Here is a 26043-nt window from a genome sequence, read left to right as displayed (position 1 = left end):
TCAATGTTAATAGCCTTAATTTAGTTATACATGATCTTTGTAGCAGTCTTGATTTGCTAGATGTCCACAGACACGTCCATGGAAACAATGTCTCATTTACATGGTTTAAAGCAGATCTGTCACAAAAATCTAGAATAGACCTCTGGCTTATATCTGACTGGCTAATTTCCTTTATTAGTTCTTGTACCATTTCTCCTGCCCCTTTAACAGATCATGCTTGCATCGATCTTGAAATATCCAAGTCTCATAATAATTTTCAGAGACGTTCAGGATACTGGAAACTGAATACGTCCTTTTTACAAAATTCTTTATATTGTTCAGGTATCAGAAATATTATTGAAAATTTTAAAGTTAACTCAGGCTCTGCTATTGCAAAATGGGAACTTTTTAAGTATGAGTGTCGGAGATACTCTATACAGTTTGGAAAACGGCTTTCTAAGGCAAAGGAGTCGAGAGGCTCTGCAATTATAAAGGAAATAAATAATATCTTATGTCTTTCCTCTCCTAGTGAGCAGGACAAGGAGAAGTTATTTTTATTGAAGGAAGATCTTGATGTTCTTTATGCAGAGAAGGCCAAAGGTGCATTTGTTAGATCAAGGGCAAAATGGTTAGAATTTGGAGAAAGAAATTCAACATATTTTTTTAATTTAGAAAAAAGAAGAGGTGAATTAAAAAGAATTCTAACCCTTGACATTAATGGTAATCTAATTTCCGATGAAACCAAAATTTCTAAATTTGTTGCTGACTTTTATCAGCGACTTTATACTTCTTCTTTTCAATCGGAATCATCTAATCATTTTTTCTTTGAGGTGAAACGGTTTATTCCAAATATTAGTGAAGATAATTATGCTGTTTGTGAGGGTGAGATTACTATGGAAGAGATCGATAGTTTAATTACGAAAACTCCACTTAATAAAAGTCCGGGCCCCGATGGTCTACCATTTGAATTTTATCGATCATTTTGGAATGATATAAAATATTTTATTTTAGATCTTTTCAAAGAGTGTTTAGACCGTGGTGAATTGTCTGAATCGATGAAGCAAGGCCTAATAACTTTAATACCTAAACCCAATAAAGATAAAAAGTTTTTAGATAATTGGCGCCCTATAACTTTGCTTAATACTGATTATAAATTATTAGCTGCTTTATATGCAAGGAAACTAAAACCCTGCTTAGAAGAAGTTATCTCACTCACACAATCTGGCTTCATGAAGGGTCGACACATATCAAATAATATTCGTCTTGTTTTAGATCTTTTAGATTATTCCGAATTGATTAATGATGATGCGCTTATTTTGTTTTTAGATTTCTATAAGGCGTTTGATACAGTTGAGCATGCCTTTATGTATGAAGCCTTAAGACATTTCGGTTTTGGTCCTAAATTTTTGAAAACTGTACAGACCCTATATAAAGACATCACAAGTAATGTGTCTTTGTCTTCTGGAACTTCCCCGCGTTTTGTCATTGGGAGAGGAATAAGGCAAGGATGTCCTATTTCTCCCCTTTTGTTTCTGTTAGTTGCAGAGCTTCTTAATCTTTATACAGTGAATTGTTCAAATATTGAGGGCATTCAAATTGCAGACCGCACTATCTTGATTAGTCAACTTGCAGATGACACATGTATTTTCTTAAAAGACAAAAGGCAGGTCCCTATTGTTTTACAAGCTTTAAAACTGTTTTCGCAGGCCTCTGGCCTTTCTGTTAACCAGTCTAAATCTGAGATTATGACCATTCATCACTCTGATATATCAGATGTATGTGGAATTAAGGTAAAACTTTCCGTCAGATATCTTGGTATTATAATTAGTAAATGTTCATCTGAAAGAATGGAATCTAATTTCTCTAAATGTTTACTTAAAGCAAAAACAGTTTTTGATTGCTGGTCTCAGAGGAATCTGACTATCCATGGGCGTGTTCTGCTTTCCAAGGCTGAGGGAATTTCGAGGCTGGTATATCCTGCTCTGTCATTGTATGTCAATCCTAAAATATGTTCTGATATTGACAGGGCTTTATTTAAGTTTATCTGGAATAATAGAACTGAATATGTAAAGAGAAAAACTATTATTAGATCTTTTTCAGAGGGTGGGCTTAATGTCCTTGATTTTAGCACTCTTAATATTATTTTTAAAATCAATTGGATTAAACATTGTTTGGCCCAGAGTAAATCCATATGGTTTTATATCCCCAATTTGTTTTTTGAAAAGTGTGGTGGATTACCCTTTTTGCTATCGTGTGACTTCAAATATAGTAAACTTCCCATAAAATTATCTAACTTTCATAAGCAATCCTTAGAAGCATGGAAAATAGCCTTTAAGCATAATTTTTCTCCACATACTTGCATCCTATGGAATAACCAATTTGTATTGGCTAAAAACAAGAGTATATTTAAAAAAGATTGGTTTGATAAGGGAATTATATTTATTTCAGACTTATTAAATATTAACGGTGAGATTTATACTTACCAGCAGTTTGTTTCTTTTTCAGGGATTGATTCTTCCTGTAGAGATTATAATTTGGTTGTGAAAAGCATTTCCCCTAAATTGCTGTACCTTGTGAAAGTACATCTCAGGTATAATTCAGCTGTCCGACAAATTCCAAATCTTGTTATTGGAGGTATTAATATTATGGATATTAAGTGTAATAACTCACATATTAGGAAATGTATTAACTGTGATGTCAGCTGTTACCCAAAAGCACTCATAAAGTGGAAACAATCTTTTTTTATACCCTCCACTGAGAAAATATGGTTGGCTACTAATACATTTTTACTGCCAAATAAGGCAAAGGAAGTACATTTTAAGATAATACATAGGTACTATCCTTGTAACACATTTATTAATAAGTTTAGAAAAGATGTCTCTCCAAAATGTTCTTTTTGTGATTTAGAAAATGAAACACTTACACATTTATTTTGTAACTGTAAATATTCTGAAGACTTTTGGAAATCGGTAACTAGGCTGTTTTTTGATATATTTTATAACATAATTAAAATAGACGAATCTATGATCCTTTTTTTGAATTGTAATACTGGATCAGATGTAGTTGATAACACTTTGAAGGTGATAATTCTTCTTGGGAAGTTTCATGTTCATAAAGCAAGAATAATGTCCATTACTCCCTCCTTTAAATTTTTTTGTAAAGAACTTAAAATATTTTATGACTCATTGATTTCAACTTCCAGGAACAAGAAATGTATAAAAACATCCCTCATATTAAAAAATGTCATTTGTAAATTGTAATTCTTTATTTTATTTTTTATTTACTGTCCATGATGTATATTTGTTATCTGTATCCCCCTTGGTTTGTTTATGTTCTAATTGGTGTTAAGTATTTGTTTGCTTGTTTCTGAAAGAGAAAAAATAAAATAAATTTAAGCTAAAAAAAAAAAAAAAAAAAAAAAAAAAAAAAGATTATTACGGCCTTCTCGGCTGCGATGAACTCTCAACGGTGAACACGCGACTCGAGAGGGGGTTCAGCGAAAAATCGGCAGCTGTCAGCAGGAAGTGGCTGTCACTGGCAGCAGGAAGTGGCTGCCAATAAAACCGGATGGCAGCTGTCGCTAATACCCGGAAATTGGAGGAGGCTGCCGGCGGCAACAAGACAAATAAATAATTATATACACTTATGATTATGTTTTATACTTTTTTAAATAAGTATAAAGGTCAGTATTGTATATTATTTGATTTAAAATATTGATCAAATATAAACAAAGAAATAAGATCATTTTGCTAAACGTTAATTTCCAGCTGAATGCTTATGTATCATTGTTTGTGTGAAATAAAACAATTTATATTTATATACGAGAGTGGCACTTACTGGGTGTATGTTGTATATTTATTATAGGCTATATACACAAATGACTGAAAAGAGAGAAGTCTCAGACACCTTTATTTAAAATCATAATTTGCGGTTATATTTGTAGTATTTCAAGAAACAACTATATATATATATATATGTAGTATAAAGTAGCTTTTAAATTTGTAACTGGGTTAGTAAGTTGTCAAAGTCAGTGCTTTACAATGTAAACCGTATAAAATATATCCAGTAAGCACGCAGACTAAAATATCAATCAGAATCACTAACAACAATCCGGAGGTATTTTCAAGACTCTTAGATCAGAACTGATGAGGTATACAGAGTTACTTCTCCAGCATCTTGCACCAATCACTGTAAAACCCAGGGTGGATGTGCATCTCCCCTCATTTTCCTCTTAAAACATGGTCAAGTCAAGCATCGTTTATTTATATAGTGCTTTTAATAATACAGATCAAAGCAAAGCAACTTTACAGTATTAAATAGGAAAATAGTGTGTCAGTCAATAATGCAGAAGGACATTAGTAAACGCAGTTTGTAGTCAGTTTATCATTCAATTCAGTGATGTCATCCTTCAGCTCGGTTCAGTTTAAATAGTATCTGTGGAATCGTTTGCAATCATGTCAGTGATATCGCTGTAAATGAAGTGACCACAACGAAGCAAGCCAGAGGCGACAGCGGCAAGGAACCAAAACTCCACCGGTGACAAAATGGAGAAAAAACAAGGTCTTTACAGGGGATCTGTATCTGGGGCTCTAGTTGTCCTGGTCTCCGCTGTCTTTCAGGGCAGTAGAGGTCCTTTCTAGGTGCGATCCACCATCTGGTCTGGATACGTACTCGATCCGGGTGACTGCAGTGACCTTCGAATAAGAAAGAAACAGATTAATATAAATTGAAGATGTTAATATCTATACGATGTTTGATAGGGAGCCAGTACAGGGTTTACAGAACTGGGCTAATCCGGTCATACTTCCTGATTCTAGGAAGAACTCTAGCTGCTGCATTTTATTATTCATAAGAAAATGGTGACTTTAATACCTAAATTGCTTTATTAACAGTAGACATGCATGCACAGCCATATTAATGATTATTCCCATTGCATCTGGTCATCATGTACAGAGCAGTGATTACATTTTCATGCATAATTTGCACACCTGGTAAGCAGTTGTTGTAAACCTCGTCGCGGTGTCTGCAGGGTGTACATTGTTGAATTCCTGACATGGCTTAGACTTGTTCTCCATTTTGTTCCACCTGTATATTGAGATGAGGAGCATGAAAACAGCATTATTACAAAAGATAAACATTCAGACATGGCAACTGAGAAATGTAATGTTATGGCACCTTTTTAAACCTCTAATCAAATATGTAAAAGAAGATACTCAGTCAAGCCAGCTGGATTGTGCCCTCTTTCGAAAGGAGTCTGTATACAGTACAGCAGACTTCTGAATTTGGAACAAACCAAAGACGGACTTAGTAATGTAGCATCACCCCTCCTCCAGGATCACGTAAAGAAGAATTTTCAACAGGACAGCATCTGGCAACTATAAAAAAAAAAGGTGTCAGTGCCATGGTTTTGTCTCAAGATGCACATCAGTAATGTGTTTTTTTTCTTTCTAAATGCATGTTTACAAAAGCTACTTCAATGTTCTAAATTTAACTACAGCCTAATCCTGGCTTAATCCAAGCCCTATCTGTGAAACTAGACCTAAAAGTTATAAGGAATTATGAACCGGTCCATTATATTTTGTATAGATAACAATAAAAAAAAAAAAAAAAAAAAAAAAATTGTTTTGCATTCACATGCTTACAACTTCAACTGGTACACAGAACAGTTCTGCACATGCATAGTATTAGAGAAAACACACCTCAATAGTGCAAAAAAACTTATTTTAAGAACTCTTAAGTTAATGTATATCACACAATCTCCTGAAAGACTTAACATGCAAAAATATATGGTTAGTGTTGCAAATGTATCTTCTATCATTCCAGTCAAACAACATTCTTTTATATTATTCAATAGACTGTTAACACGCTAACAAACGTTAATATTTAATGGTACGTCAAACGTAATTTGAAGTTAATGGTAGGCCCCTAACAAGGTACACAAACAACGTTGCTACCACTAATTAGATTTCATTGAACAATTAAACCAAAGTAGACACCAAGTCCACCAAGTCGTTCACCAAGATACCAATTAAAATCAAACTTACAACGCAAAAAAACATTAATTACTCCGATGACCAATTTCTGAACTTACCGTTTGATCAATCGCAACCATTACTGAAGCGTTTGGGTGCAGTTATATCTGATTGGTTGCGCCCAGGTTGGTCGATACTGATTGGCTCCCACCGAATGGCAGGTCCCGCCTACCATCCGGCTGACAGTTACTGCCTTCCGGCTGTCAGTTACTGCCTTCCGGCTGTCAATGGCAGCCACTTCCTGCTGCCAGCTGCCGATTTTTTATCTGAACCCCTGCTGCGCGACTCTCTACAACTCCTCAGAGTTCCTTTACGGCTTGTGTTCGATTATTTCCGCTAGTTTATAAAGGCAACGTTTTATTATTATAATCGCAAATGCAACATGTGTGTTCGTTTAAGCTATTGTAAACGATGTGAAAACACATGATAATTGCATTAACATGCATGTGACAGAATAAAAGTTGATAACAGCAAAAAAAAAAAAAAAAAAAAAAAATTTGTGACAAACCGGAAGGAGTATTTTTGGAACAGAAATACTCCTTCAAACGTACAACTTAATTTTTTAAACTTTGTCCATGTTTAGCATGGGAATCCAACTCTTTAACAGTGTAAAAAACTCAGTATGCATGAAATAGCATTTAGTATTGAGGCAGGGCCGGCCCGAGGCATAAGCGAACTAAGCGACTGCTTGGGGGCCCCCAATAATTATTATTATTATTATTATTTATTTTATTTATTTTTTTACAATTAAATAGCCTTACTTAAACAAGTGATATACATGAATGAATGAATGAATAATGAACGAATAAATTAATAATTCAAGACAAAAAAAAAAACTTATTTACCAACAACTGCTGCTGTGTCAATTGCGCATGGACACCTCGCGTGCATTGACAATTCGCGCCGGCGCGCAAGTGCGCGTCACTGTGATAAATGATAAGCCATGTCCAAAAAGGATGTATCCCTCTGGTGCCGAAAAGAGAAAGAAGAAAAGGACTTAAAGTTGGCTTGTCGTTGGACGTTCGAGTGTATCAAACTTAGGGACCGTCTCTAAAGTTACATGCGATATTGGGATACACTTTTCTAACATCAGTAGCATTTGAGGAGAATGACTTACAGTCATAAAAACAACTGTAATTGTTCATCTAGGTGTCAGCTATAATGCACTATTGAATATAATGTTGAATATTTATTAAAATAAACTGTAAAGTATATGTAAATTATGCTACTTTTTCACATGGGCTCAAAGGCAAATTTGAAGCTCAGTAGCATTTGAGGAGAAAGACTTGCAGTCATAAAACAATTGTAATGTGTTCATTTAGGGGTCAGCTACAAAATAAAGTATAAATAATTTAGGTAAAAACGAGGCCCGTTTATCACTTTCAGGCACATTCCTGTTAAAGTTAAAGTTAAAAATGTGCATATCACAACCCTTACAAAAAATAAACCATGGTTTTATCATAGTAAAACTGCTTAATTTCCTTTTGCATGATTTCTGAATTCTTAAGACTATGAAATAAATTAGTCATAATAAAGTTATAGGTAAATGTTGAATGGTACAATTGTAATTAGTAAATAATACAATTTATTATTTTACTTTTTTATTTGATTAAAGTTCTATTTTCACCCCTATAGTAGGTGTTTATTTTCCATCATCATATTTGAGGAAGGGGGGCACAACAATACAATCCTGCTGTCCTGATGTCATCAGTGACTTTGCCTCCTGAAAAGCTAGGACGGAACAAATTTGAGGTCATTGTTGAACAATTGTCATTGTTGAATCCTAGCTGTTCTTATGTTTGCTTTCATTATTTAAGTTTTTAACTATTTGTAGCATTATATTTTTTATTATATTAATGTTTGTCTATTTTGGTTTAATTTAAAAGATTGCACATTTTTAATCCAAATTATTTATTTCATGTTTTGTGACAGTTTGTATTCAGAAGTTTAAGAGTGAAGTATGTTAAGTATTGATTTTTATTTATTTATTTTGTATTAATACATAACCTCACTGTATTAATTTATAATGTAACATTATAGTGTGACATTTGTGTCAATAATCTTGAAGCACAGGTGACTCCACGTGGTGGGAGGGGGGCCCCCAAATCAAATTCTGCCTAGGGCCCCCAAGAGGCTTGGGCCGGAACTGTATTGAGGACTTGGTTCAGCATATGTTTTTAAGTTGCAGAAACTTGTACTCTAGTTAAATCAACTTACAGACTAGTTGAGATAGTGAAAACTTAACATTCTAAGTTGAACAAACAAATTTAGAAACTACAAGTTGTAACTTACAAATTTACATTGAACAAACTAAAATTTGGAATCATTTTTACAGTGCAGGCTTTAAGAGTTCCACTCAAGCTACTGGGTCCACTCTTACTTTATTAGCTTTTTGGCTTTTTATAGTGACTATGACTCCCTCTGGTGATAGGCGTTTATATTTAATCAATAATAATTAATTAATAACGGAAATTAAACAATACCAAAATATTTTGAAATATTAATATGTATTAAGCTCAACACTTTTCTCAATGCTTAACTAAACCATTACCCTGAATGACAAAACATCTACTTCAGCTTATATTGCAGGGAACCAAATAGCGACCTTTTTCAAACAGTGAACTTGAAGTTAAGCACAATTATTCATATCTGCTTATTTAAAATGATAATAATAATAATAATAATAATAATAATAATAAAGTAAAAATAAAGAAATAAATACAAATAAGCAGTTCTTTTAATATAAAGGACTATATTGTTTTAACTTGTTATTTTATATATTTATTTAAAGATAAACATATCTTTTTTCCAGACATTTTTACACTTTGGAACATTATTTCCAAAGTGATTAAGAATCATCAGCAAAGCAAGAAGACCACCCCTTCCCTATTCCTTAAAATAGAAATCTTTCAATTCCCTTTATCTATTTATCCTTTTAATATTCGGTTTTCATTGTACATGTGACTCTGGACCACAAAACCGGTCTTAAATTGCTGTTTATGCCAAAAATTCATAGGATATAAAGTAAAGATAATTTTCCATGAAGATATTTTGTAAATTCCCTACTGTAAAAGTATTAAAACTTGATTTTTGATTAGTAATATGCATTGCTAACTTCATATAGACAATTTCAAAGGCGATTTTCTCAATATTTTGATTTATTTGCACCCTCAGATTCCAGATTTTCAGATTGTTTTATCTCAAATGAATATTGTCCTATCAAAACAAACCATACAAGAACTGCTTATTTATTCAGCTTGCAGTATAAACCAATGGTCAAAAAACTTACCCCCAATAATTATTATTATTATTTTTTATTTTTTTATTTTTTTATTTTTTTACAATTAAATAGCCTAACTTAAACAAGTGATATACATGGATAAATGAATGAATAATGAACGAATAGATTAATAATTCAAGACAAAAAAAAAAAAACTTATTTACCAACAACTGCTGCTGTGTCTGCTAGCGTTTGAGTCATGCGCAATTGCGCATAGACACCTCGCGTGCATTGACAATTCAAGTGCGCGTCACTGTGATAAATGATAAGCCATGTCACAAAAAGGATGTATCCCTCTGGTGCCAAAAAGAGAAAGAAGAAAAGGACTTAAAGTTGGCTTGTCGTTGGACGTTCGAGTGTATCAAACTTAGGGACCGTCTCTAAAGTTACATGCGATATTGGGATACACTTTTCTAACGTCAGTAGCATTTGAGGAGAATGACTTACAGTCATAAAAACAACTGTAATTGTTCATCTAGGTGTCAGCTATAATGCACTATTGAATATAATGTTGAATATTTATTAAAATAAATTGTAAAGTATATGTAAATTATGCTACTTTTTCACATGAGCTCAAAGGCAAATTTGAAGCTCAGTAGCATATGAGGAGAAAGACTTGCAGTCATAAAACAATTGTAATGTGTTCATTTAGGTGTCAGCTACAAAATAAAGTATAAATAATTTAGGTAAAAACGAGGCCCGTTTATCACTTTCAGGCACATTCCTGTTAAAGTTAAAGTTAAAAATGTGCATATCACAACCCTTACAAAAAATAAACCATGGTTTTATCATAGTAAAACTGCTTAATTTCCTTTTGCATGATTTCTGAATTCTTAAGACTATGAAATAAATTAGTCATAATAAAGTTATAGGTAAATGTTGAATGGTACAATTGTAATTAGTAAATAATACAATTTATTATTTTACTTTTTTATTTGATTAAAGTTCTATTTTCACCCCTATAGTAGGTGTTTATTTTCCATCATCATATTTGAGGAAGGGGGGCACAACAATACAATCCTGCTGTCCTGATGTCATCAGTGACTTTGCCTCCTGAAAAGCTAGGACGGAACAAATTTGAGGTCATTGTTGAACAATTGTCATTGTTGAATCCTAGCTGTTCTTATGTTTGCTTTCATTATTTAAGTTTTTAACTATTTGTAGCATTATATTTTTTATTATATTAATGTTTGTCTATTTTGGTTTAATTTAAAAGATTGCACATTTTTAATCCAAATTATTTATTTCATGTTTTGTGACAGTTTGTATTCAGAAGTTTAAGAGTGAAGTTAAGTATTGATTTTTATTTATTTATTTTGTAATAATACATAACCTCACTGTATTAATTTATAATGTAACATTATAGTGTGACATTTGTGTCAATAATCTTGAAGCACAGGTGACTCCACGTGGTGGGAGGGGGGCCCCCAAATCAAATTCTGCCTAGGGCCCCCAAGAGGCTTGGGCCGGAACTGTATTGAGGACTTGGTTCAGCATATGTTTTTAAGTTGCAGAAACTTGTACTCTAGTTAAATCAACTTACAGACTAGTTGAGATAGTGAAAACTTAACATTCTAAGTTGAACAAACAAATTTAGAAACTACAAGTTGTAACTTACAAATTTACATTGAACAAACTAAAATTTGGAATCATTTTTACAGTGCAGGCTTTAAGAGTTCCACTCAAGCTACTGGGTCCACTCTTACTTTATTAGCTTTTTGGCTTTTTATAGTGACTATGACTCCCTCTGGTGATAGGCGTTTATAGTTAATCAATAATAATTAATTAATAACGGAAATTAAACAATACCAAAATATTTTAAAATATTAATATGTATTAAGCTCAACACTTTTCTCAATGCTTAACTAAACCATTACCCTGAATGACAAAACATCTACTTCAGCTTATATTGCAGGGAACCAAATAGCGACCTTTTTCAAACAGTGAACTTGAAGTTAAGCACAATTATTCATATCTGCTTATTTAAAATGATAATAATAATAATAATAATAATAAATAAAGTAAAAATAAAGAAATAAATACAAATAAGCAGTTCTTTTAATATAAAGGACTATATTGTTTTAACTTGTTATTTTATATATTTATTTAAAGATAAACATATCTTTTTTCCAGACATTTTTACACTTTGGAACATTATTTCCAAAGTGATTAAGAATCATCAGCAAAGCAAGAAGACCACCCCTTCCCTATTCCTTAAAATAGAAATCTTTCAATTCCCTTTATCTATTTATCCTTTTAATATTCGGTTTTCATTGTACATGTGACTCTGAATAATAATAATAATAATAATAAATAATAATAATAAATAATAATAATAATAAAATGAATATTGTCCTATCAAAACAAACCATACACGAACTGCTTATTTATTCAGCTTGCAGTATAAACCAATGGTCAAAAAACTTACCCCTTATGACTGGATTTGTGGTCTATGGTCACAAATCATTAACCAATTATTTAATTTAACTTATGTAACATCATTAAATAATCCATCTCTATCATAGTCATAAATGTTGTTAATTCCACTATTCTGTGTTTACTGTTCATTACAGCTCTAAAATAAATATTTGTTTCATAAATAGTAATTGTTTGGTTCACCAGACCAGTGTGAGAGGAGGAGAACAGACTCAGTTGAGGTGGGGTTACAGACGAGGGCTGTTTAAGTGACTACAGAGCATTTTCACATCCACTTCCTTCTCAAACATCTTACAAAGACACTGTCACTGCCAGATTTTGAAAAGAAAACATGGTAACATTATCTTTTGTTCTTCTCTTGCTTTCAGTCCAGTGGTCCTGGGCTCAGGAAGACCCTCTTCTGCCTTTCTCTGAACACCTGGACCCCGAGCACAAAGTGCGGCTGAAGTGGGGATTTGATGAGATCCAGGGTTTCATCTTGTTTGAGCTCACTGTCAACACCAACGGCTGGGTCGGTTTTGGCTTCAGCCCCAAAGGAGGAATGACTGGAGCAGATGTTGTTATTGGAGGAGTTGGACCCGGTGGCAGTTACTTTACGGTAAAAACTGATAACCGTCAGAGTGAACCAGCAACTCATTTTATATTCTTTTGATATTTTGTTCTTTATGTTCTTGATTTTTATGAATATTTCAAATTTAGTAATTTTTTTAATAGGGTTTCCTAGTCTTTCACATCATCAAGGCAAACTGATAACTAACAGTAAGTCACTTATGAAGTGCTGATTAGCTTTATAGTTAACTCTGGAACTACACTTTTGTTGTGCATTGTCCCATAAATGAAATAAACTAAAAACTTAAGGTGAAGTTACACATTTTTTGTACTGTATACTGTCGATGTTGATTCGTCATGTTTCAGGCACACATAAACATCAAAGTGAGCTTGTTAATTATCGCATTAATTTTTTAATGCTGACAAATATTTTATCACACATTAGCACAGTTTTTTATTATTATAAAAGTCCGTTGCTCACTGGCTCTGAATACACATAAAGACAAATCATGGGTCGCAGGAGGGGATGCTCCTGATCAAAATATTTAGGCTAAGCATCAACATTCACAAACCACTGTCCACTGTTATTTTTAACAAAAAAGAATACAACAGCTGGTAATTATGATAAGTTGGAAATAGGAAGTTTAAAAATTTGACGATGCTTCCATTCACCGTTTCTTCGGTGCATTCACTATGCACACTTTTTTATAAAATTAAAAATGTCCATAATAAGGTACAAATCCATTTAAACTTACAGCTGTTGGGCAACTGAGGGGCAACTGTGGCCTAATGGTTAGAGAGACGGACTAGTTACCAGAAGGTTGCTGGTTCGAGTCTCGGTGCTGGGAGGAGTTGTAGGGTGGGGGAGTGAATGAACAGTGCTCTCTTCCACCCTCAATAGGCTGCACCCATGGCTGAAGTGCCCTTGAGCAAAGCACTAAACCCTCAGTAGCTCCCCAGGTGCTGGATCTATAGCTGCCCACTGGTCCGGGTGTGTGTTCACGGTGTCTTCACTTCTCACTGCTGTGTGTGTGCACTTGGATGGGTTAAATGCAAAGCACCAATTCTGAGTATGGGCTACCATACTTGGCAAATGTCATGTCTTTCTTTCACTTTGATCACTACACAGAATACCGTATTTTCCGGACTATAAGTCGCATTTTTTTTTTATAGTTTGGCTGTGTCACTTGAACCAGTTATGCTCTGTGATTGGGTATACATCAGGGCTTACGTATGGGTGACGGACATACAGAAAGATAACACAAGAGAGATTCTCGTGTATGCGGTTGCTTCATGCTGAATAAAGCGAGTTAAAGACGATCTACTGTCTCTTCATATATCTATATATATTATACGAAGATAGATACGCTTCACATGGTGTCAGAAGTGAACCGACACAGCACGCTGACTGAAGGAAGTAGTTTGACAGGAGAAAACCGGACAGGATGGCAAAGTTTTCGGCGCCGGAGCAGCTTAACTTCGCTAAACCGGAGGATTGGCCCGATTGGAAACAACGCTTCTCCCGGTATCGAATAGCAACGAAGCTTAACAAAGAGCCAGCCGATGTTCAGGTCAGCGCACTGATTTATTCTATGGGCCCGGAGGCAGAGCAAGTGTACAAATCATTCGTCTCGCCAGATGACGACGAGGGAGAGGAGGAGGATTTTGACCAAGTGCTGAAGCTGTTTGACGCGCACTTCGTGCCAAAAAGAAATGTGATTTTTGAGAGAGCACGTTTTCATTCGCGGACACAAGAGGCGGGTGAGTCCGTTGAACAGTATATAAGGCACTTGTATGAACTCGCAGCCCACTGTGACTTTCATGAAAAGGAGGAGGAAATAAGAGATAGACTTGTTATAGGGATTAAAGACAAAGATCTTTCATTGAAGCTACAAATGACAAGTGACCTTACTCTGAAGAAAGCAGTTGACATGGCCAGGCATTCTGAGTTAGTGAAGCAACAGAACAGCGAGGCTGGTGCATCAGGGCACGTTGATGAAGTGAAATCAAAAGTTTATAAAAATAAGTGGAAAAAAACACAATATGAGGCAGCAGGAGGACGAAAAGAAAATGAAAAGAAAAACTGTGGTAGATGTGGGCGCAGACATGCAAGAGACAAATGTCCAGCTAAAGACAGAGAATGTAACAAATGCCACAAAATTGGTCACTTCGCAAACAAATGCAAAACCAGAATGATACAAGAAGTGACTGAAGAAGTAGACAGCTTATTCTTAGGATCAATAAATGAGACTATGACCAAGAATGAGGCTACAGTGGATGAAGTCATCACAGATACAGAGCCACCATGGCGCACAACACTAGTGATATGCCATACTCCAGTCAGCTTCAAGATTGATTCTGGTGCTGACACGACAATAATAAATGAGGCTACATATAGCAGCCTCCGTGTCAAGCCGAAACTTAGTCCAGTCACCTCTAAACTGGAAAGTCCAGGAGGAAAAGTGGTCCATTTGGGACAATTCCTAGCTAAGACGCAAGAGACAAAAGGAAGAAAAACAACAGACTGTTACTTTAGAGTAATAGTGGCAAAGTCTACTTGTGATAATTTACTGAGTAGATCTGTCGGTGTTCGTCTGGGTCTAATACAACACATTGAAGAAGTCAGTGTGTTTGGGGAATTAGGGCTGCTTAAGGGAGACCCCATAAAAATAGTCCTAAAAGAAAATGCTAAGCCATACAGCGTTGTAGCCCCTCGCCGCATACCCATTCCGCTGCTACCTAAAGTAGAGGAGGAGCTTAAGCGAATGGAGGAAAATGGCATAATAGAGCGCGTGACAGAGCCTACAGAATGGGTAGCGACTATGGTGCCTGTGATAAAGCCAAACGGTAAAGTAAGAATTTGTGTAGGTCTCACTAAACTAAACGAGAACGTGAAAAGAGAAAAATTCATCTTGCCGACCACAGACAGCATCTTACACAAACTGGCTGGAAGTAAGGTGTACACAACTCTGGATGCTGCCAGTGGATTTTGGCAAATGGCTCTGGATGAAGAAAGCTCAAAATTAACAACCTTTATAACACCAAATGGTCGATACTGTTTTAAACGGCTCCCATTCGGGATAACATCAGCACCAGATATATTCCAAAGGAGGATGCAAGAACTACTGCATGATCACGAGGGCACAGTCGTTTATATGGATGATATTCTTGTGTTCGGAGCTACTCTGGAAGAGCACAACAGCCGCCTGAAAAAGGTGATGGAGACAATCCGTGCATCTGGTTTAAAACTTAACCGCCAAAAGTGTAAGTTCAGGCAGGCTTCCATTCACTTCTTGGGCCAGGTCATCAGTCAAGAGGGCGTAACTCCAAGCCCAGAAAGAGTGTCCACCATCACCGCTCTGGAGACACCTACAAATGTGAGTGAGTTAAAAAGAGTACTTGGTATGGTGAATTATGTCGGCAGATACATACCCAATTTGTCACAAATCCTTCATCCCCTTAACGAGCTGTTAAAGAATGCAGTAGCATGGGTGTGGGACTCGCAGCAAGAAGCAGCCTTCCAGAAAGTAAAGTCGCTGATATCCTCTGCACCCGTTCTTCAGTACTTTGATCCAAAACTGCCCACCGTAGTAGGTGCTGACGCATCCAGTTATGGATTAGGAGGGGTGCTGATGCAAAATCATGGAGGCACACTTAAACCGGTAGCCTACTGCTCTCGTACACTAAATGAAGCGGAAAAGAAGTACGCACAAATAGAAAAGGAGTGTCTTGCTAGTGTATGGGCCTCAGAAAAGTTCTATCTATATCTGTGTGGTCTGGAAAGCTACAAACTACTAACCGACCATAAACCACTGGTGACACTCATCAACCACAGAGACCTAGACAAAACTCCACTAAGGTGTCAGCGACTTCTGATCCGCCTAATGAAGTTCAACCCAGTCGCTGAGTACATCCCAGGAAAAAACCTGATAGTACCTGATGTGTTGTCAAGGCACCCAGAGTCAAAAGTGGACGACACAAAACTGAGTGAGGACATCCAGGCATATGTGGACTCCATCGCAGAGCTGGAAAGGCTTAAAACAGTGCTGGAGCGCATAAAAGCAGAGACAGAGAAGGATGAAACCCTGCAGAAAGTCGGACAATACATTAAGTCTGACTGGCCACGATACAGAAAGGATGTCGTGAGGCCTGCTCTAGACTATTTTATGGAGAGAAGTAGTCTCAGTGAGCATAATGGACTGGTAAAGAGGGGAAACCAAATAGTAATCCCACAAATAATGAGAACTGAGATGCTGGAGAGAATCCACCATGGGCATCAAGGCCTAAACAAATCCAGGCAGAGATACAATGATGCCATCTGGTGGCCAAAGATAAGCCATGCAGTAAAGGAGAAAGTGTCCTCATGCCCACACTGCAATGAGCGCAAACCAAGCCAAAGCCGGGAACCACTCATTACAACGCCTTTGCCGAAACTCCCGTGGCAAAAACTAGCTGCAGATCTTTGTGAGTTTAAAGGAAAGCACTTACTGGTTGTTATTGACTATTATTCAAGATGGCTTGAAGTATTAAGTCTCACCCAGACCACGAGTGAAGCAGTTATAAGTAAGCTGATGAGCATATTCATACGGTTCGGGATACCTGAAGAGCTGATTACGGATAACGGCCCACAGTTCACCTCACGGCAGTTCCAGGACTTCACATCTAAGTATGACATCCAGCATACTACATCAAGCCCATATTATCCCCAAGCTAATGGGATGGCGGAGCGAGCTGTCAGGACCGCTAAAAGCATCCTTAGGCAACAAGACCCCCAGCTAGCTCTCCTGATCTACAGGGACACCGCTACGGAGCCGACAAAAGAAAGCCCAGCCAGACTCCTCATGGGAAGGAGACTGCGAACCACAGTCCCCAAGCTCCACCATCAGTTGAGACCGTCATGGCCAAATCTGTCTACAGTCAGGCAGACAGATGCCAAAGCTAAGCAGGCCTACGAATACACCTACAGCAGGAGATACTCAGCTAAGCAGCTTCCCGCCTTAGGGGTCGGAGACAGAGTGCGACTGAAAACAGACTCAGAAAAGACATGGAGAGGCACCGGGGTGATTCAGGCTTCGTGTTCCACTCCCCGTTCGTTTGTGGTGAAAACGCCACAAGGAGACACCATCAGACGAAACCGGAGGCACCTGCAGATTGTCAACCAAGAAAGGAACGACTCTCCAACACAATCACCAAAAGTCTCCAACCCGCCGGGCAGCATAACATCAGCTACCTGTCCAACTCAAAATAATTCAGAGACTGGTAGTATAACATCGTCACCCAGAGTTTTGAGAACACGCTCTGGACGTGTTGTGAAACCTGCTGTCAAGTTAACTTACTAGTCGGAAGAAATTAGTTAACTAGTGATGTTCACAAATGAGTACAGACCACTTATGTTGAAGGACAAAAGGGAAGGTCTGAGAAGAATGTTTGTTTATATTTGCTTGTTCAGATGTATTTTGTTAATGTCTACTTAAACAGCAAGTTTAAAAATAATATTGATAAATAGAATAAGAGTTCTTATGTTTATTTAATACATTTTTGGAAAAAAAAAAGAATATGGAAAATATTGTGTTTTAGACCGAAAAGTAATTTCAGGGTATGTTTCTGAGAAACAGTTGTTTTGTTTAATACTGTATGAATCCTTAGACTAAAAGGGGGAGATGTCACGTGAACCAGTTATGCTCTGTGATTGGGTATACGTCAGGGCTTACGTATGGGTGACGGACATACAGAAAGATAACACAAGAGAGATTCTCGTGTATGCGGTTGCTTCATGCTGAATAAAGCGAGTTAAAGACGATCTACTGTCTCTTCATATATCTATATATATTATACGAAGATAGATACGCTTCACAGGCTGGTCCTGCGACTTATAGTCAGGTGCGACTTATTTATCAAAATCAATTTGACATGAACCAAGAGAAAACATTACCGTCTACAGTCGCGAGAGGGCGCTCTATGCTGCTCATTGCTCCTGTACTCTACACTGAGCAGTATAGAGCGCCCTCTCGCGGCTGGAGATGGTAATGTTTTCTCTTGGTTCTTGGTTCTAAATAAATGCGACTTTTAGTCCAATGCAACATATATATGTTTTTTTCCTCATCATGACGTATTTTTGGACTGATGCGACTTATACTCAGGTGCGACTTATAGTCCGAAAAATACGGTATACAGAATCTCAAAAACAGTCAGCTGTCCATGGTAGAACTTAAGATATCAGCACAATAACACTCAGCAAAATATCATCTAATTATCGTTATCAATAAATCGCACACCCCTAATCTATTTATGTTTAGGATTTATTTTATTTGTTTTGTTTTATTTTTATTTTTTTTCTAAATACGAGAAGTGCCCTTTTTTCCACTTGAGCCTCTGCCCCTCAAAATGCATGTGTACATCCTTGCATGAAATATAAATTTTCAATTACTTTACAGTAAAATTGTTTTACTATAACTGTCATAGGAATAAAAATAATATAAAATTGTTGTTATTATTATTATATTCAAATTTGTTTGCCTTCCTAAAACACCAGTGTGAATCTAATTTAGAGAGAGACAGTATGCCACAACAAAAAAGAGGGTTGAGGTGCAAGTAAAACAATTTTCTAACATAATTTTTTCAGTTAAGAACATGGTTTGGACCTCTTAATTTTGATCTCTCAAAGTGCATTAGATAGCATATGTAAACTTTTTTTTTCTTTCTGCTCGGCTGTGGTTGTCCTCTGCTCTGCCCCGGTGGGCTCCAGTTCCGCCTGCGCCGCCCCGGTGGGCTCCAGTTTTTTCTTTCCCAAATCTTATTATTTATTTTTTTTATATCGCAGTAAATATCGAACTTTGGACTTCATATCGATATATTAACATATTGTGAAATTTTTATATCATTACATCTCTATTAGTTACTTATCTACAGTACACACTGTTATATTTGGATTTAGTCTTTCACATCATAAATATAGACTGATGACTGTCAATAAGTCACTTACAGTGAAGTTACAAATAATTGTATATTTTTTGGATATTTTGTTCTGTATACTGTCGATTCTGATTCATCGGGTTTGTCACATTTAGTTCTAAAATATGCAGATGCAGGTAACATTAACCTGATATTAATATAAGATCTTGAAAGTCAAAGTGGAAAACTGATTGGAGACTGCAACTATAACTATAACTACAGCTTCATAAAAACACCTGTTACTACGCATGCATACATGCTACACTTCTCATTTTTCTTTTCTGTTTTTTTTGGTATTCAGGACCGTCATGCTGGGGGGAATTCAATGCCTTCGGTTGACGAGCAACAGAACTACAAACTTCTGTCTCTGACTGAGTCTGATGGGAAAACAGTCATGAAGTTTCAGAGGCCCATTGATTCCTGTGATAAAGATGATCTACCCATCACTGTGAGCCTGTTTAACCATTTTTCTTTCAACTATTCTTTAGAAAGGAAAAGTAATTCAACACCATCATGTTACCATCCCCATTCATTGTTTGTAAGATTTACTCTGCAGTTATATTCAGAAAACAATGACGGTAGAACTATGACATTCAGGCATGAATATGATGTATGTGATTTTGACATATAAATAATATAAAATGCTATAAAATTGGTTATTGTTATTTTAGTGTTAAGTTTTTGATTTAAATTAGATCGTATAATTGTAAAATTTAAACAAAAACAGATAGAAAAAAACCTTTTCATAGCTTTTTAAAAGCTTTTTTTATTATTATTTAGCTTTGTAAATTTATGCTCCACAAAACATACACACAAGAAACAGAAACATCAGACAGGCTAAATGAAAACGCAAATTCACTCTATGCCAGTGGGTGGCGCTTATGGTACAATGTGATAGAGCATTTCCTTGGTTACAGATATAAACAAAATATTGCTGCACTTATCCACTTTTTCTTCCTGTAAAGGCCATTGCACACTGAAGTTCCTTGCACACTGACTCTGAAATGTTATTATGCGTTTTCTTTCTTTTTTTTCATATTTGTCATCCTTTCCTATCAAAATGCTTGCTGTGGAGGTGAAAATGTAGTTGACAGATGAAATGATTAAGTTGTTTTTTTTGACATGCAAACATTTTGGACAAGGCTTTCAAACTCAGTTTGCTAAGACCTTGAGTCCGAAATTTTCTTCTGAAATGTTCACGTTGCGTCTATCACATTTATACACTGTCTCCGAAACTTTCGTCCATCATAAAAAAAAAAAAAAAAAAAAATTGAGGGGTTAGTCTCAAATAGCATTTTGTTGACGAATACGAAAAAGTACAAAAAACGCATACAAAAATTTCGGACTCACTGTGCAAGGACCTTAAGAGTGCCATTCGGAAATTGTATGGGTCTGGCTTCTGTCTCATCTGCATAAGCACTTGATTTGCTGCTTGATTTTGCAAATTGGTGTCTTACCATATTAATTTTAATGTATTATCCTAATTATGAACATACTGTTTTGTAGTGCAGACAGTTTTATCATTTACTGGACGTTTTTACTCTATGTACATAGCTATGCACATATCTATGGGTCAGTTACCCTTAGAGATACATAATATAATAATACAAACCCCCACCCCCAACTAAAATTTTATTGGTTTTTAAAAGCCAATGAAACCGGTAATCAGCCCATGCCTAATGGCATTGCATTAAAAAAAGGAATCCACAATGTTAGGCCCACTTGGATCAGGGCATTTCTAAGGACTCCTAAGTATTTGTAACTAAGTAACAAACTGTTGACCTTGTTTGTCAAGGAGCTCTCAGCTGCACTTCAGAAACACTTCTTTAAACATGGACTGTCTTTTAAAACTGAAATTTTAGATAAAAAAAAAAAAAAAACATTTAGCTGTAGTGTGCATGTTGCCAAAGAGCTTCTCATTTAATGTAAATTATCAGGCAATTGTTATTTTTATTGCATGATCAGGATCTCCCCATGAAGCTGATCTATGCGTATGGACAGACTGATGATATCACATACCACAGCAGCCAAAGAGGCACAAAGGAGTTGAACCTGTTGAAGTACATGCCTCACGTCAACCCTTCAAATAGGAGCTTTTTTGACATAACTATGGACAATGTAAGAAAGATTTTTTTCTTTGTTGTTTTGTTGTTCCTGTCTGTTTTTTTTTTTTTTTGTTCCTGACATTTCATGAGCAACATTTAACTTAGATTTGAACATATTTTAAAGTAATTTATTCCTGTGAAGCAAAGCTACATTTTCATCTGCCATTAATCCAGTCTCAGTGTCACATGATCCTTCAGAAATCAATTCTAATATGCTCATTTACCGCTCAAGAAACATTAATTAATTAATGTTGAAAACAGATTTTTGATTAAAAGTATTTATAATATTAATTCAATAATATTTCTTTGAAATAAAAACGTTTTATACAAATTTTAAATGTCTGTACTCTAACCTTTGGTCAATCGATTGTTTCCCTGTTGAAGAAAAGTTGTTGTAAGTCTTACTGACTTCATACAGTAGCTTATTTTTGAATAGCCTAGTAGTTTCCAACGATTATCTTAATGGTTTATCTCAACTAAGGAAAGAAAACCTTTTCGAAGTGCTAGTGAGTGTACTTTCACTTTGCATGTTGCTTACAATCATTTCAGTTCATTGTACCAGCCAAGCACACCTACTATCACTGCAAGATCTTGAAAGCCCCGACGTTTGGTCCCAAACAGCACATTTATCGTGTGAGTTTATGAACTTAACACAAACATTATCTATCCAATGATCTGTCAATCATCTTCATTTCTGACTTACTTTCATTATCCCAGATTGAGCCAGTGATCGAAAATGTTGACCTTGTGCATCATCTGGTGCTGTTCCGCTGCCCTCCGACTGTGACGGAGCCGCTGGAGGCAGAATGTCATACTGGAGCGGATGGAGGGTGTATAGAGGTCGTGGCTGTGTGGGGAGTTGGCGGAGGGGTTAGTCTCACCTTTGACTAGGGTTCAAATCATTTTCATGTGAGAAATAAACACATGTAAGTCATAAATTACTTTAAGAAATCGTTATCCGATAAAGGGGTCAGTGGATGCAAAATTCACTTTTACATGTTTGAACATATATGTGAGTTGGCAGTGTTTGTTGTACACATCCACACTATATGATAAAAATCCATTCAGTGTTTATTTTAATCGGTATAAATAACATCCCCTTTCTCAAATCAAGCCGTTCTCAGCTTCTTGGCTGTGTGATGTCACACAGACCCAGGCCCCTCCCACGATTTTTGATCGATAGTAGCATTTTACCTAAGGCCCGTCATAAGTGAACTGTCATTACTCTGCCATTGTTTCATTTATGAATCTTTGCAAATTGCCTTTCCTATAAGTTCCAGGGTTAAAGTAAACAATCTCACAATCTCTAAATGGCTCGTGACCCCACAAAAGAGAGGGTCGGGGTCAGCAAAGCTCATTAGTATTTAAAGGAACATGAACTTAAAATGACTTGCTGTGAACAGAGCTGTTGTTGACATGGTAAAAGAATGTTCTTTTACACTACAATTGAGAAATTTTAAGCAAAGTATGTTATAGACTTGTCATTAAGACCCTTAAGAATCATATCAACTTGTGGAAAATGGGCATCCATTGACGCATTCAGAGTGATTTTCTGAACTGATTCACTGAAAGGGCATGGTTCATTTTCAGCTTTTGGGCCTTTTGAAATAGTATCTATATTTAAAACTTTCAAATTAATGATTAGCTTTTTAATTGTAATTGTACTTTTTCAAGGCTTTTGAATTTCCTGAGGTGGCAGGACTTCCAATTGGCGGAAATGTTGGAAATTTTTTCTACAGGCTTGAAGTGCATTACAACAACCCCCATAAAAGTGCAGGTCAGTCAGTCGTTTACAATGTGAAAGAAGCACACTTTCACTTTTTTTTTTTTTAAATGTCAACGTGATAAATCTTCCTTCTCTGCACAGGTCGAGTTGATAACTCAGGTCTGCGATTCTACTATACATCTGAACTCCGTCAGCATGATGCAGCTGTTCTAATGACAGGGCTTTTGGTGGCCCCTGGGTATGCCATCCCACCCAAAGCTAAATCCTTCCATACGTACGGCATGTGTGACACTGCTAATATTCCAAAGGTATGTATATATTTTTATGTACTCACATTCTCACAATCAGATTCAGCACGATCAGTTGTGTTCTGTGCTCTACAGGTGCTGGAGACACCACATGATCTTCAGGTGTTCTCTGTGATGCTGCACACACACTTGGCTGGGCGAAAGGTGCGAGTTGGACAATTCAGGTAGACATTTTTGACCCGAATAAATAGTTCACTTAATATAAACTCTGTGCATTTCTTTGTTCTGTGGTTCATAACCTTACATTACTGCCATGAATTCCGTTTTCTTTTCTTGCTTATTCTTATTCTCTTCAGAGGGGGAGAACAGATCGATATTCTAGCTGCGGATGAAAGCTATGATTTTGAATATCAGGAAGCGACAAACTTGGGTAAAACTAAGACAGTGAAGTTGGTAAGTGCTGTTAAGTTTACAGTGATTTCAAGCATAAATACCAAATATATGCTCTGCACAATAAAAAATGACAAATTTATGTACTGTAATAGTCTTTATTTTAGTATATAATTATTGGCAATAAGTGAAGTAAAGAAACTTTTCGGCCTTTCAGGATGACAAATTGCTGGTGGAGTGCACCTACAATACTGAAAACCGAGACAGCTTCACATGGGTTGGTACATTTACATAGAGGAGCATATTGAGCACATTTGTTTAATTGTATGAGTCCTTTAATTTCCCTGAATCTCATAATTAAAAGTGGTCAAAGCTTTTGCAGAAGATTTTGCAGTGTATTATGGGTAATTGTTGTTCTGTCACCCTCTTGCAGAAGGGTAGCACTATTAGATAGGTACGTGAGTAATAAATAATGACGTTTGAAATTAATGAACTTGTTCTGATATATTTTCGAACAAAACGTACAAACAAACAACAATACTACAACGAGAATAAAAGCTACACCTTCTTTCTTTGTGTGAACATCTGGGCTGCGTTATGCAAATATTTCCACATAGTGATGTAGAGATGCGGGGGCGTGTTAGAACGAGCCATGCTAGGAGGGCGTGGACTTAACTTTTATAAAGAATATCTCTTTGGATTTGAGACTTTAGTCTTTGCAACTTTACAGATCTTCTTTATGCACCAAGAACTTGTAACACTCCAAAGAGAAAGAAAAAAAATAAAATCACATCATATGACCCCTTTAAAATAGAAAAGAAAGATTATGGACATGTAAAACTCCCTTTTTCTGCCCTCAGGGGGGGTACTCAACTACAGATGAGATGTGTTTGGCTTTCATCTTGTACTATCCAGCTATGAAACTGAGCGGCTGTGTGAGCTTCCCTGATTTAACGTCTTTACATTCTGCAATGGGAGCAACAGATGCCAAGTAATCTAATTGAAAACCCTTGTTTTTAATAAATTTAGCTCTTAAAATGTGCCCTGATGATAACATGTCTTTTATTTGATAACTTTGCAGTTCATGGTTAAATATAATGTTCACCAAGACTTGGAATGACATGACTATCAATGAATACCAAAAAACACTGAATAGTATCGACCAGTTCATCATAGTTGTGAACTCACTTGTAAGTGCCCACACCTCCAAAATATCTGCTTCTGTTCTGACCACAGCTGCATTTACCTGACACACTTTTCCACTTGTATTTCCAGAACAAGGCATCTTCCTTTAAAGGGACTCTTCCTGATCTCAAAGTCATCCCGCCTGCACCCTGCATAAGTGGCTGTGTGACCAAAAGTCTTGCTGTGCTATCACTGCTCACATGTTTGGCAGTGCAATGGGCTTCCTTTTGCAACACTAATGCAAACTAGCACTGATGTAACTGAATGTCTGAATCATAAAGAGGGCAAAAATTCCTGGATCACAGGGACTGAAAATTGAGCAAGTTATATGTAACTTCCTTCTTTTTCTCTTAAATAAATTGTTAAATGGAAATGGACTTTACACTTTACTCATTGGTTTACTTGTCTCTTATACGTTCTACAATATGAAACATTTTAAATATAGGTGGTGGTATAAAAGTCTTTGACTTTAAAATAAAATGTTTGTAGTAATAAACCCGGTGTTAGAATAAAAGTACATTCTAGCCTTCAAGATCGGAGATATAAGTTCTGGTTCTGGTTGGGCTATTGAGCTGAAGAGAGCAGGTATACCTGGGACCAAAGAATGAGACACACAAAGGGTCCAGTTCATTCTAAGCTCAACTTTATTATGCATGGTGCTGAATATACATTATATAGCATTTGCAGAAGTGAAAGATAAGGCCTTCTGGAAAATACAAGCTGAATAAGCATAACCTCATTTGGCAATAATCAGATAAACATGTCATTTGAGTAATGTTTTTTTCCCGCACATAAAGAACAAACAGGCACATATGTCCCTAGACACAGGGTGTACGTGGGGTCAAAAAGAACCTCACAAATGCCACTTTAAGACAGTCTAAGACAATATACAACATGGCTGATAACAATGATTTGTTACTGTATACATTTACGTATACAGTAGGAATAATACACATATTACACTTTGGTATACATAACATTGCATATGGGTTACAACAAACAAATCATTTAGTTAGTTACACTCATATTGTTAGACACATTACAATTCCCTATATATAAAGATGAATATGATTAATATAATTAGTCAGAAATTAGACATATGCTTCTGATTCTGTGTGTTCTTCCAGCTCTAACTCCACACATCATCTTCTGTGTAAGTATC

At 36.1% G+C, this 26043-nt stretch overlaps 1 protein-coding gene and 1 long non-coding RNA gene across 2 annotated transcripts; one reads left to right on the top strand and one right to left on the bottom strand.

The window, feature by feature from the left end:
- Positions 1–4612: 4612 nt before the first annotated feature.
- LOC113106760 (uncharacterized) lies at positions 4613–5216 on the bottom strand. The gene is made up of 3 exons (XR_003292569.1): positions 5155–5216; positions 4968–5064; positions 4613–4673 (listed from the first exon to the last, which is right to left on the bottom strand). It is a non-coding gene; the product is annotated as an uncharacterized LOC113106760 (long non-coding RNA).
- Positions 5217–11984: 6768 nt separating this feature from the next.
- LOC113107466 (DBH-like monooxygenase protein 2 homolog) lies at positions 11985–25258 on the top strand. Its single transcript, XM_026270004.1, has 13 exons — positions 11985–12325; positions 19529–19675; positions 21193–21345; positions 21882–21965; positions 22050–22202; positions 23007–23109; positions 23200–23366; positions 23442–23530; positions 23663–23759; positions 23914–23973; positions 24557–24687; positions 24778–24886; positions 24972–25258. The coding sequence occupies exons 1-13, from the start codon at positions 12059–12061 to the stop codon at positions 25128–25130; spliced, it is 1719 nt and encodes a 572-aa protein (XP_026125789.1). The 5' UTR covers positions 11985–12058; the 3' UTR covers positions 25131–25258.
- The last annotated feature ends 785 nt before the right edge of the window (positions 25259–26043 follow it).

This window comes from Carassius auratus, chromosome 8, assembly GCF_003368295.1.
Source record: "Carassius auratus strain Wakin chromosome 8, ASM336829v1, whole genome shotgun sequence".
In the NCBI taxonomy this organism is placed as follows: domain Eukaryota; kingdom Metazoa; phylum Chordata; class Actinopteri; order Cypriniformes; family Cyprinidae; genus Carassius; species Carassius auratus.
The sequence above is the reverse complement of the archived record's forward strand: the minus strand, read 5'-3'. Positions and strand labels throughout refer to the sequence as shown.

Excerpts from the sequence above, each read along its gene's own strand:
- LOC113107466 (XM_026270004.1), top strand. The coding sequence starts at position 12,059 with ATGGTAACATTATCTTTTGTTCTTCTCTTGCTTTCAGTCCAGTGGTCC. Across the intron at positions 21,966-22,049 it reads CCAAACAGCACATTTATCGT|ATTGAGCCAGTGATCGAAAA; the intron begins GTGAGTTTATGA and ends TCATTATCCCAG. Across the intron at positions 24,688-24,777 it reads ATGGGAGCAACAGATGCCAA|TTCATGGTTAAATATAATGT; the intron begins GTAATCTAATTG and ends ATAACTTTGCAG.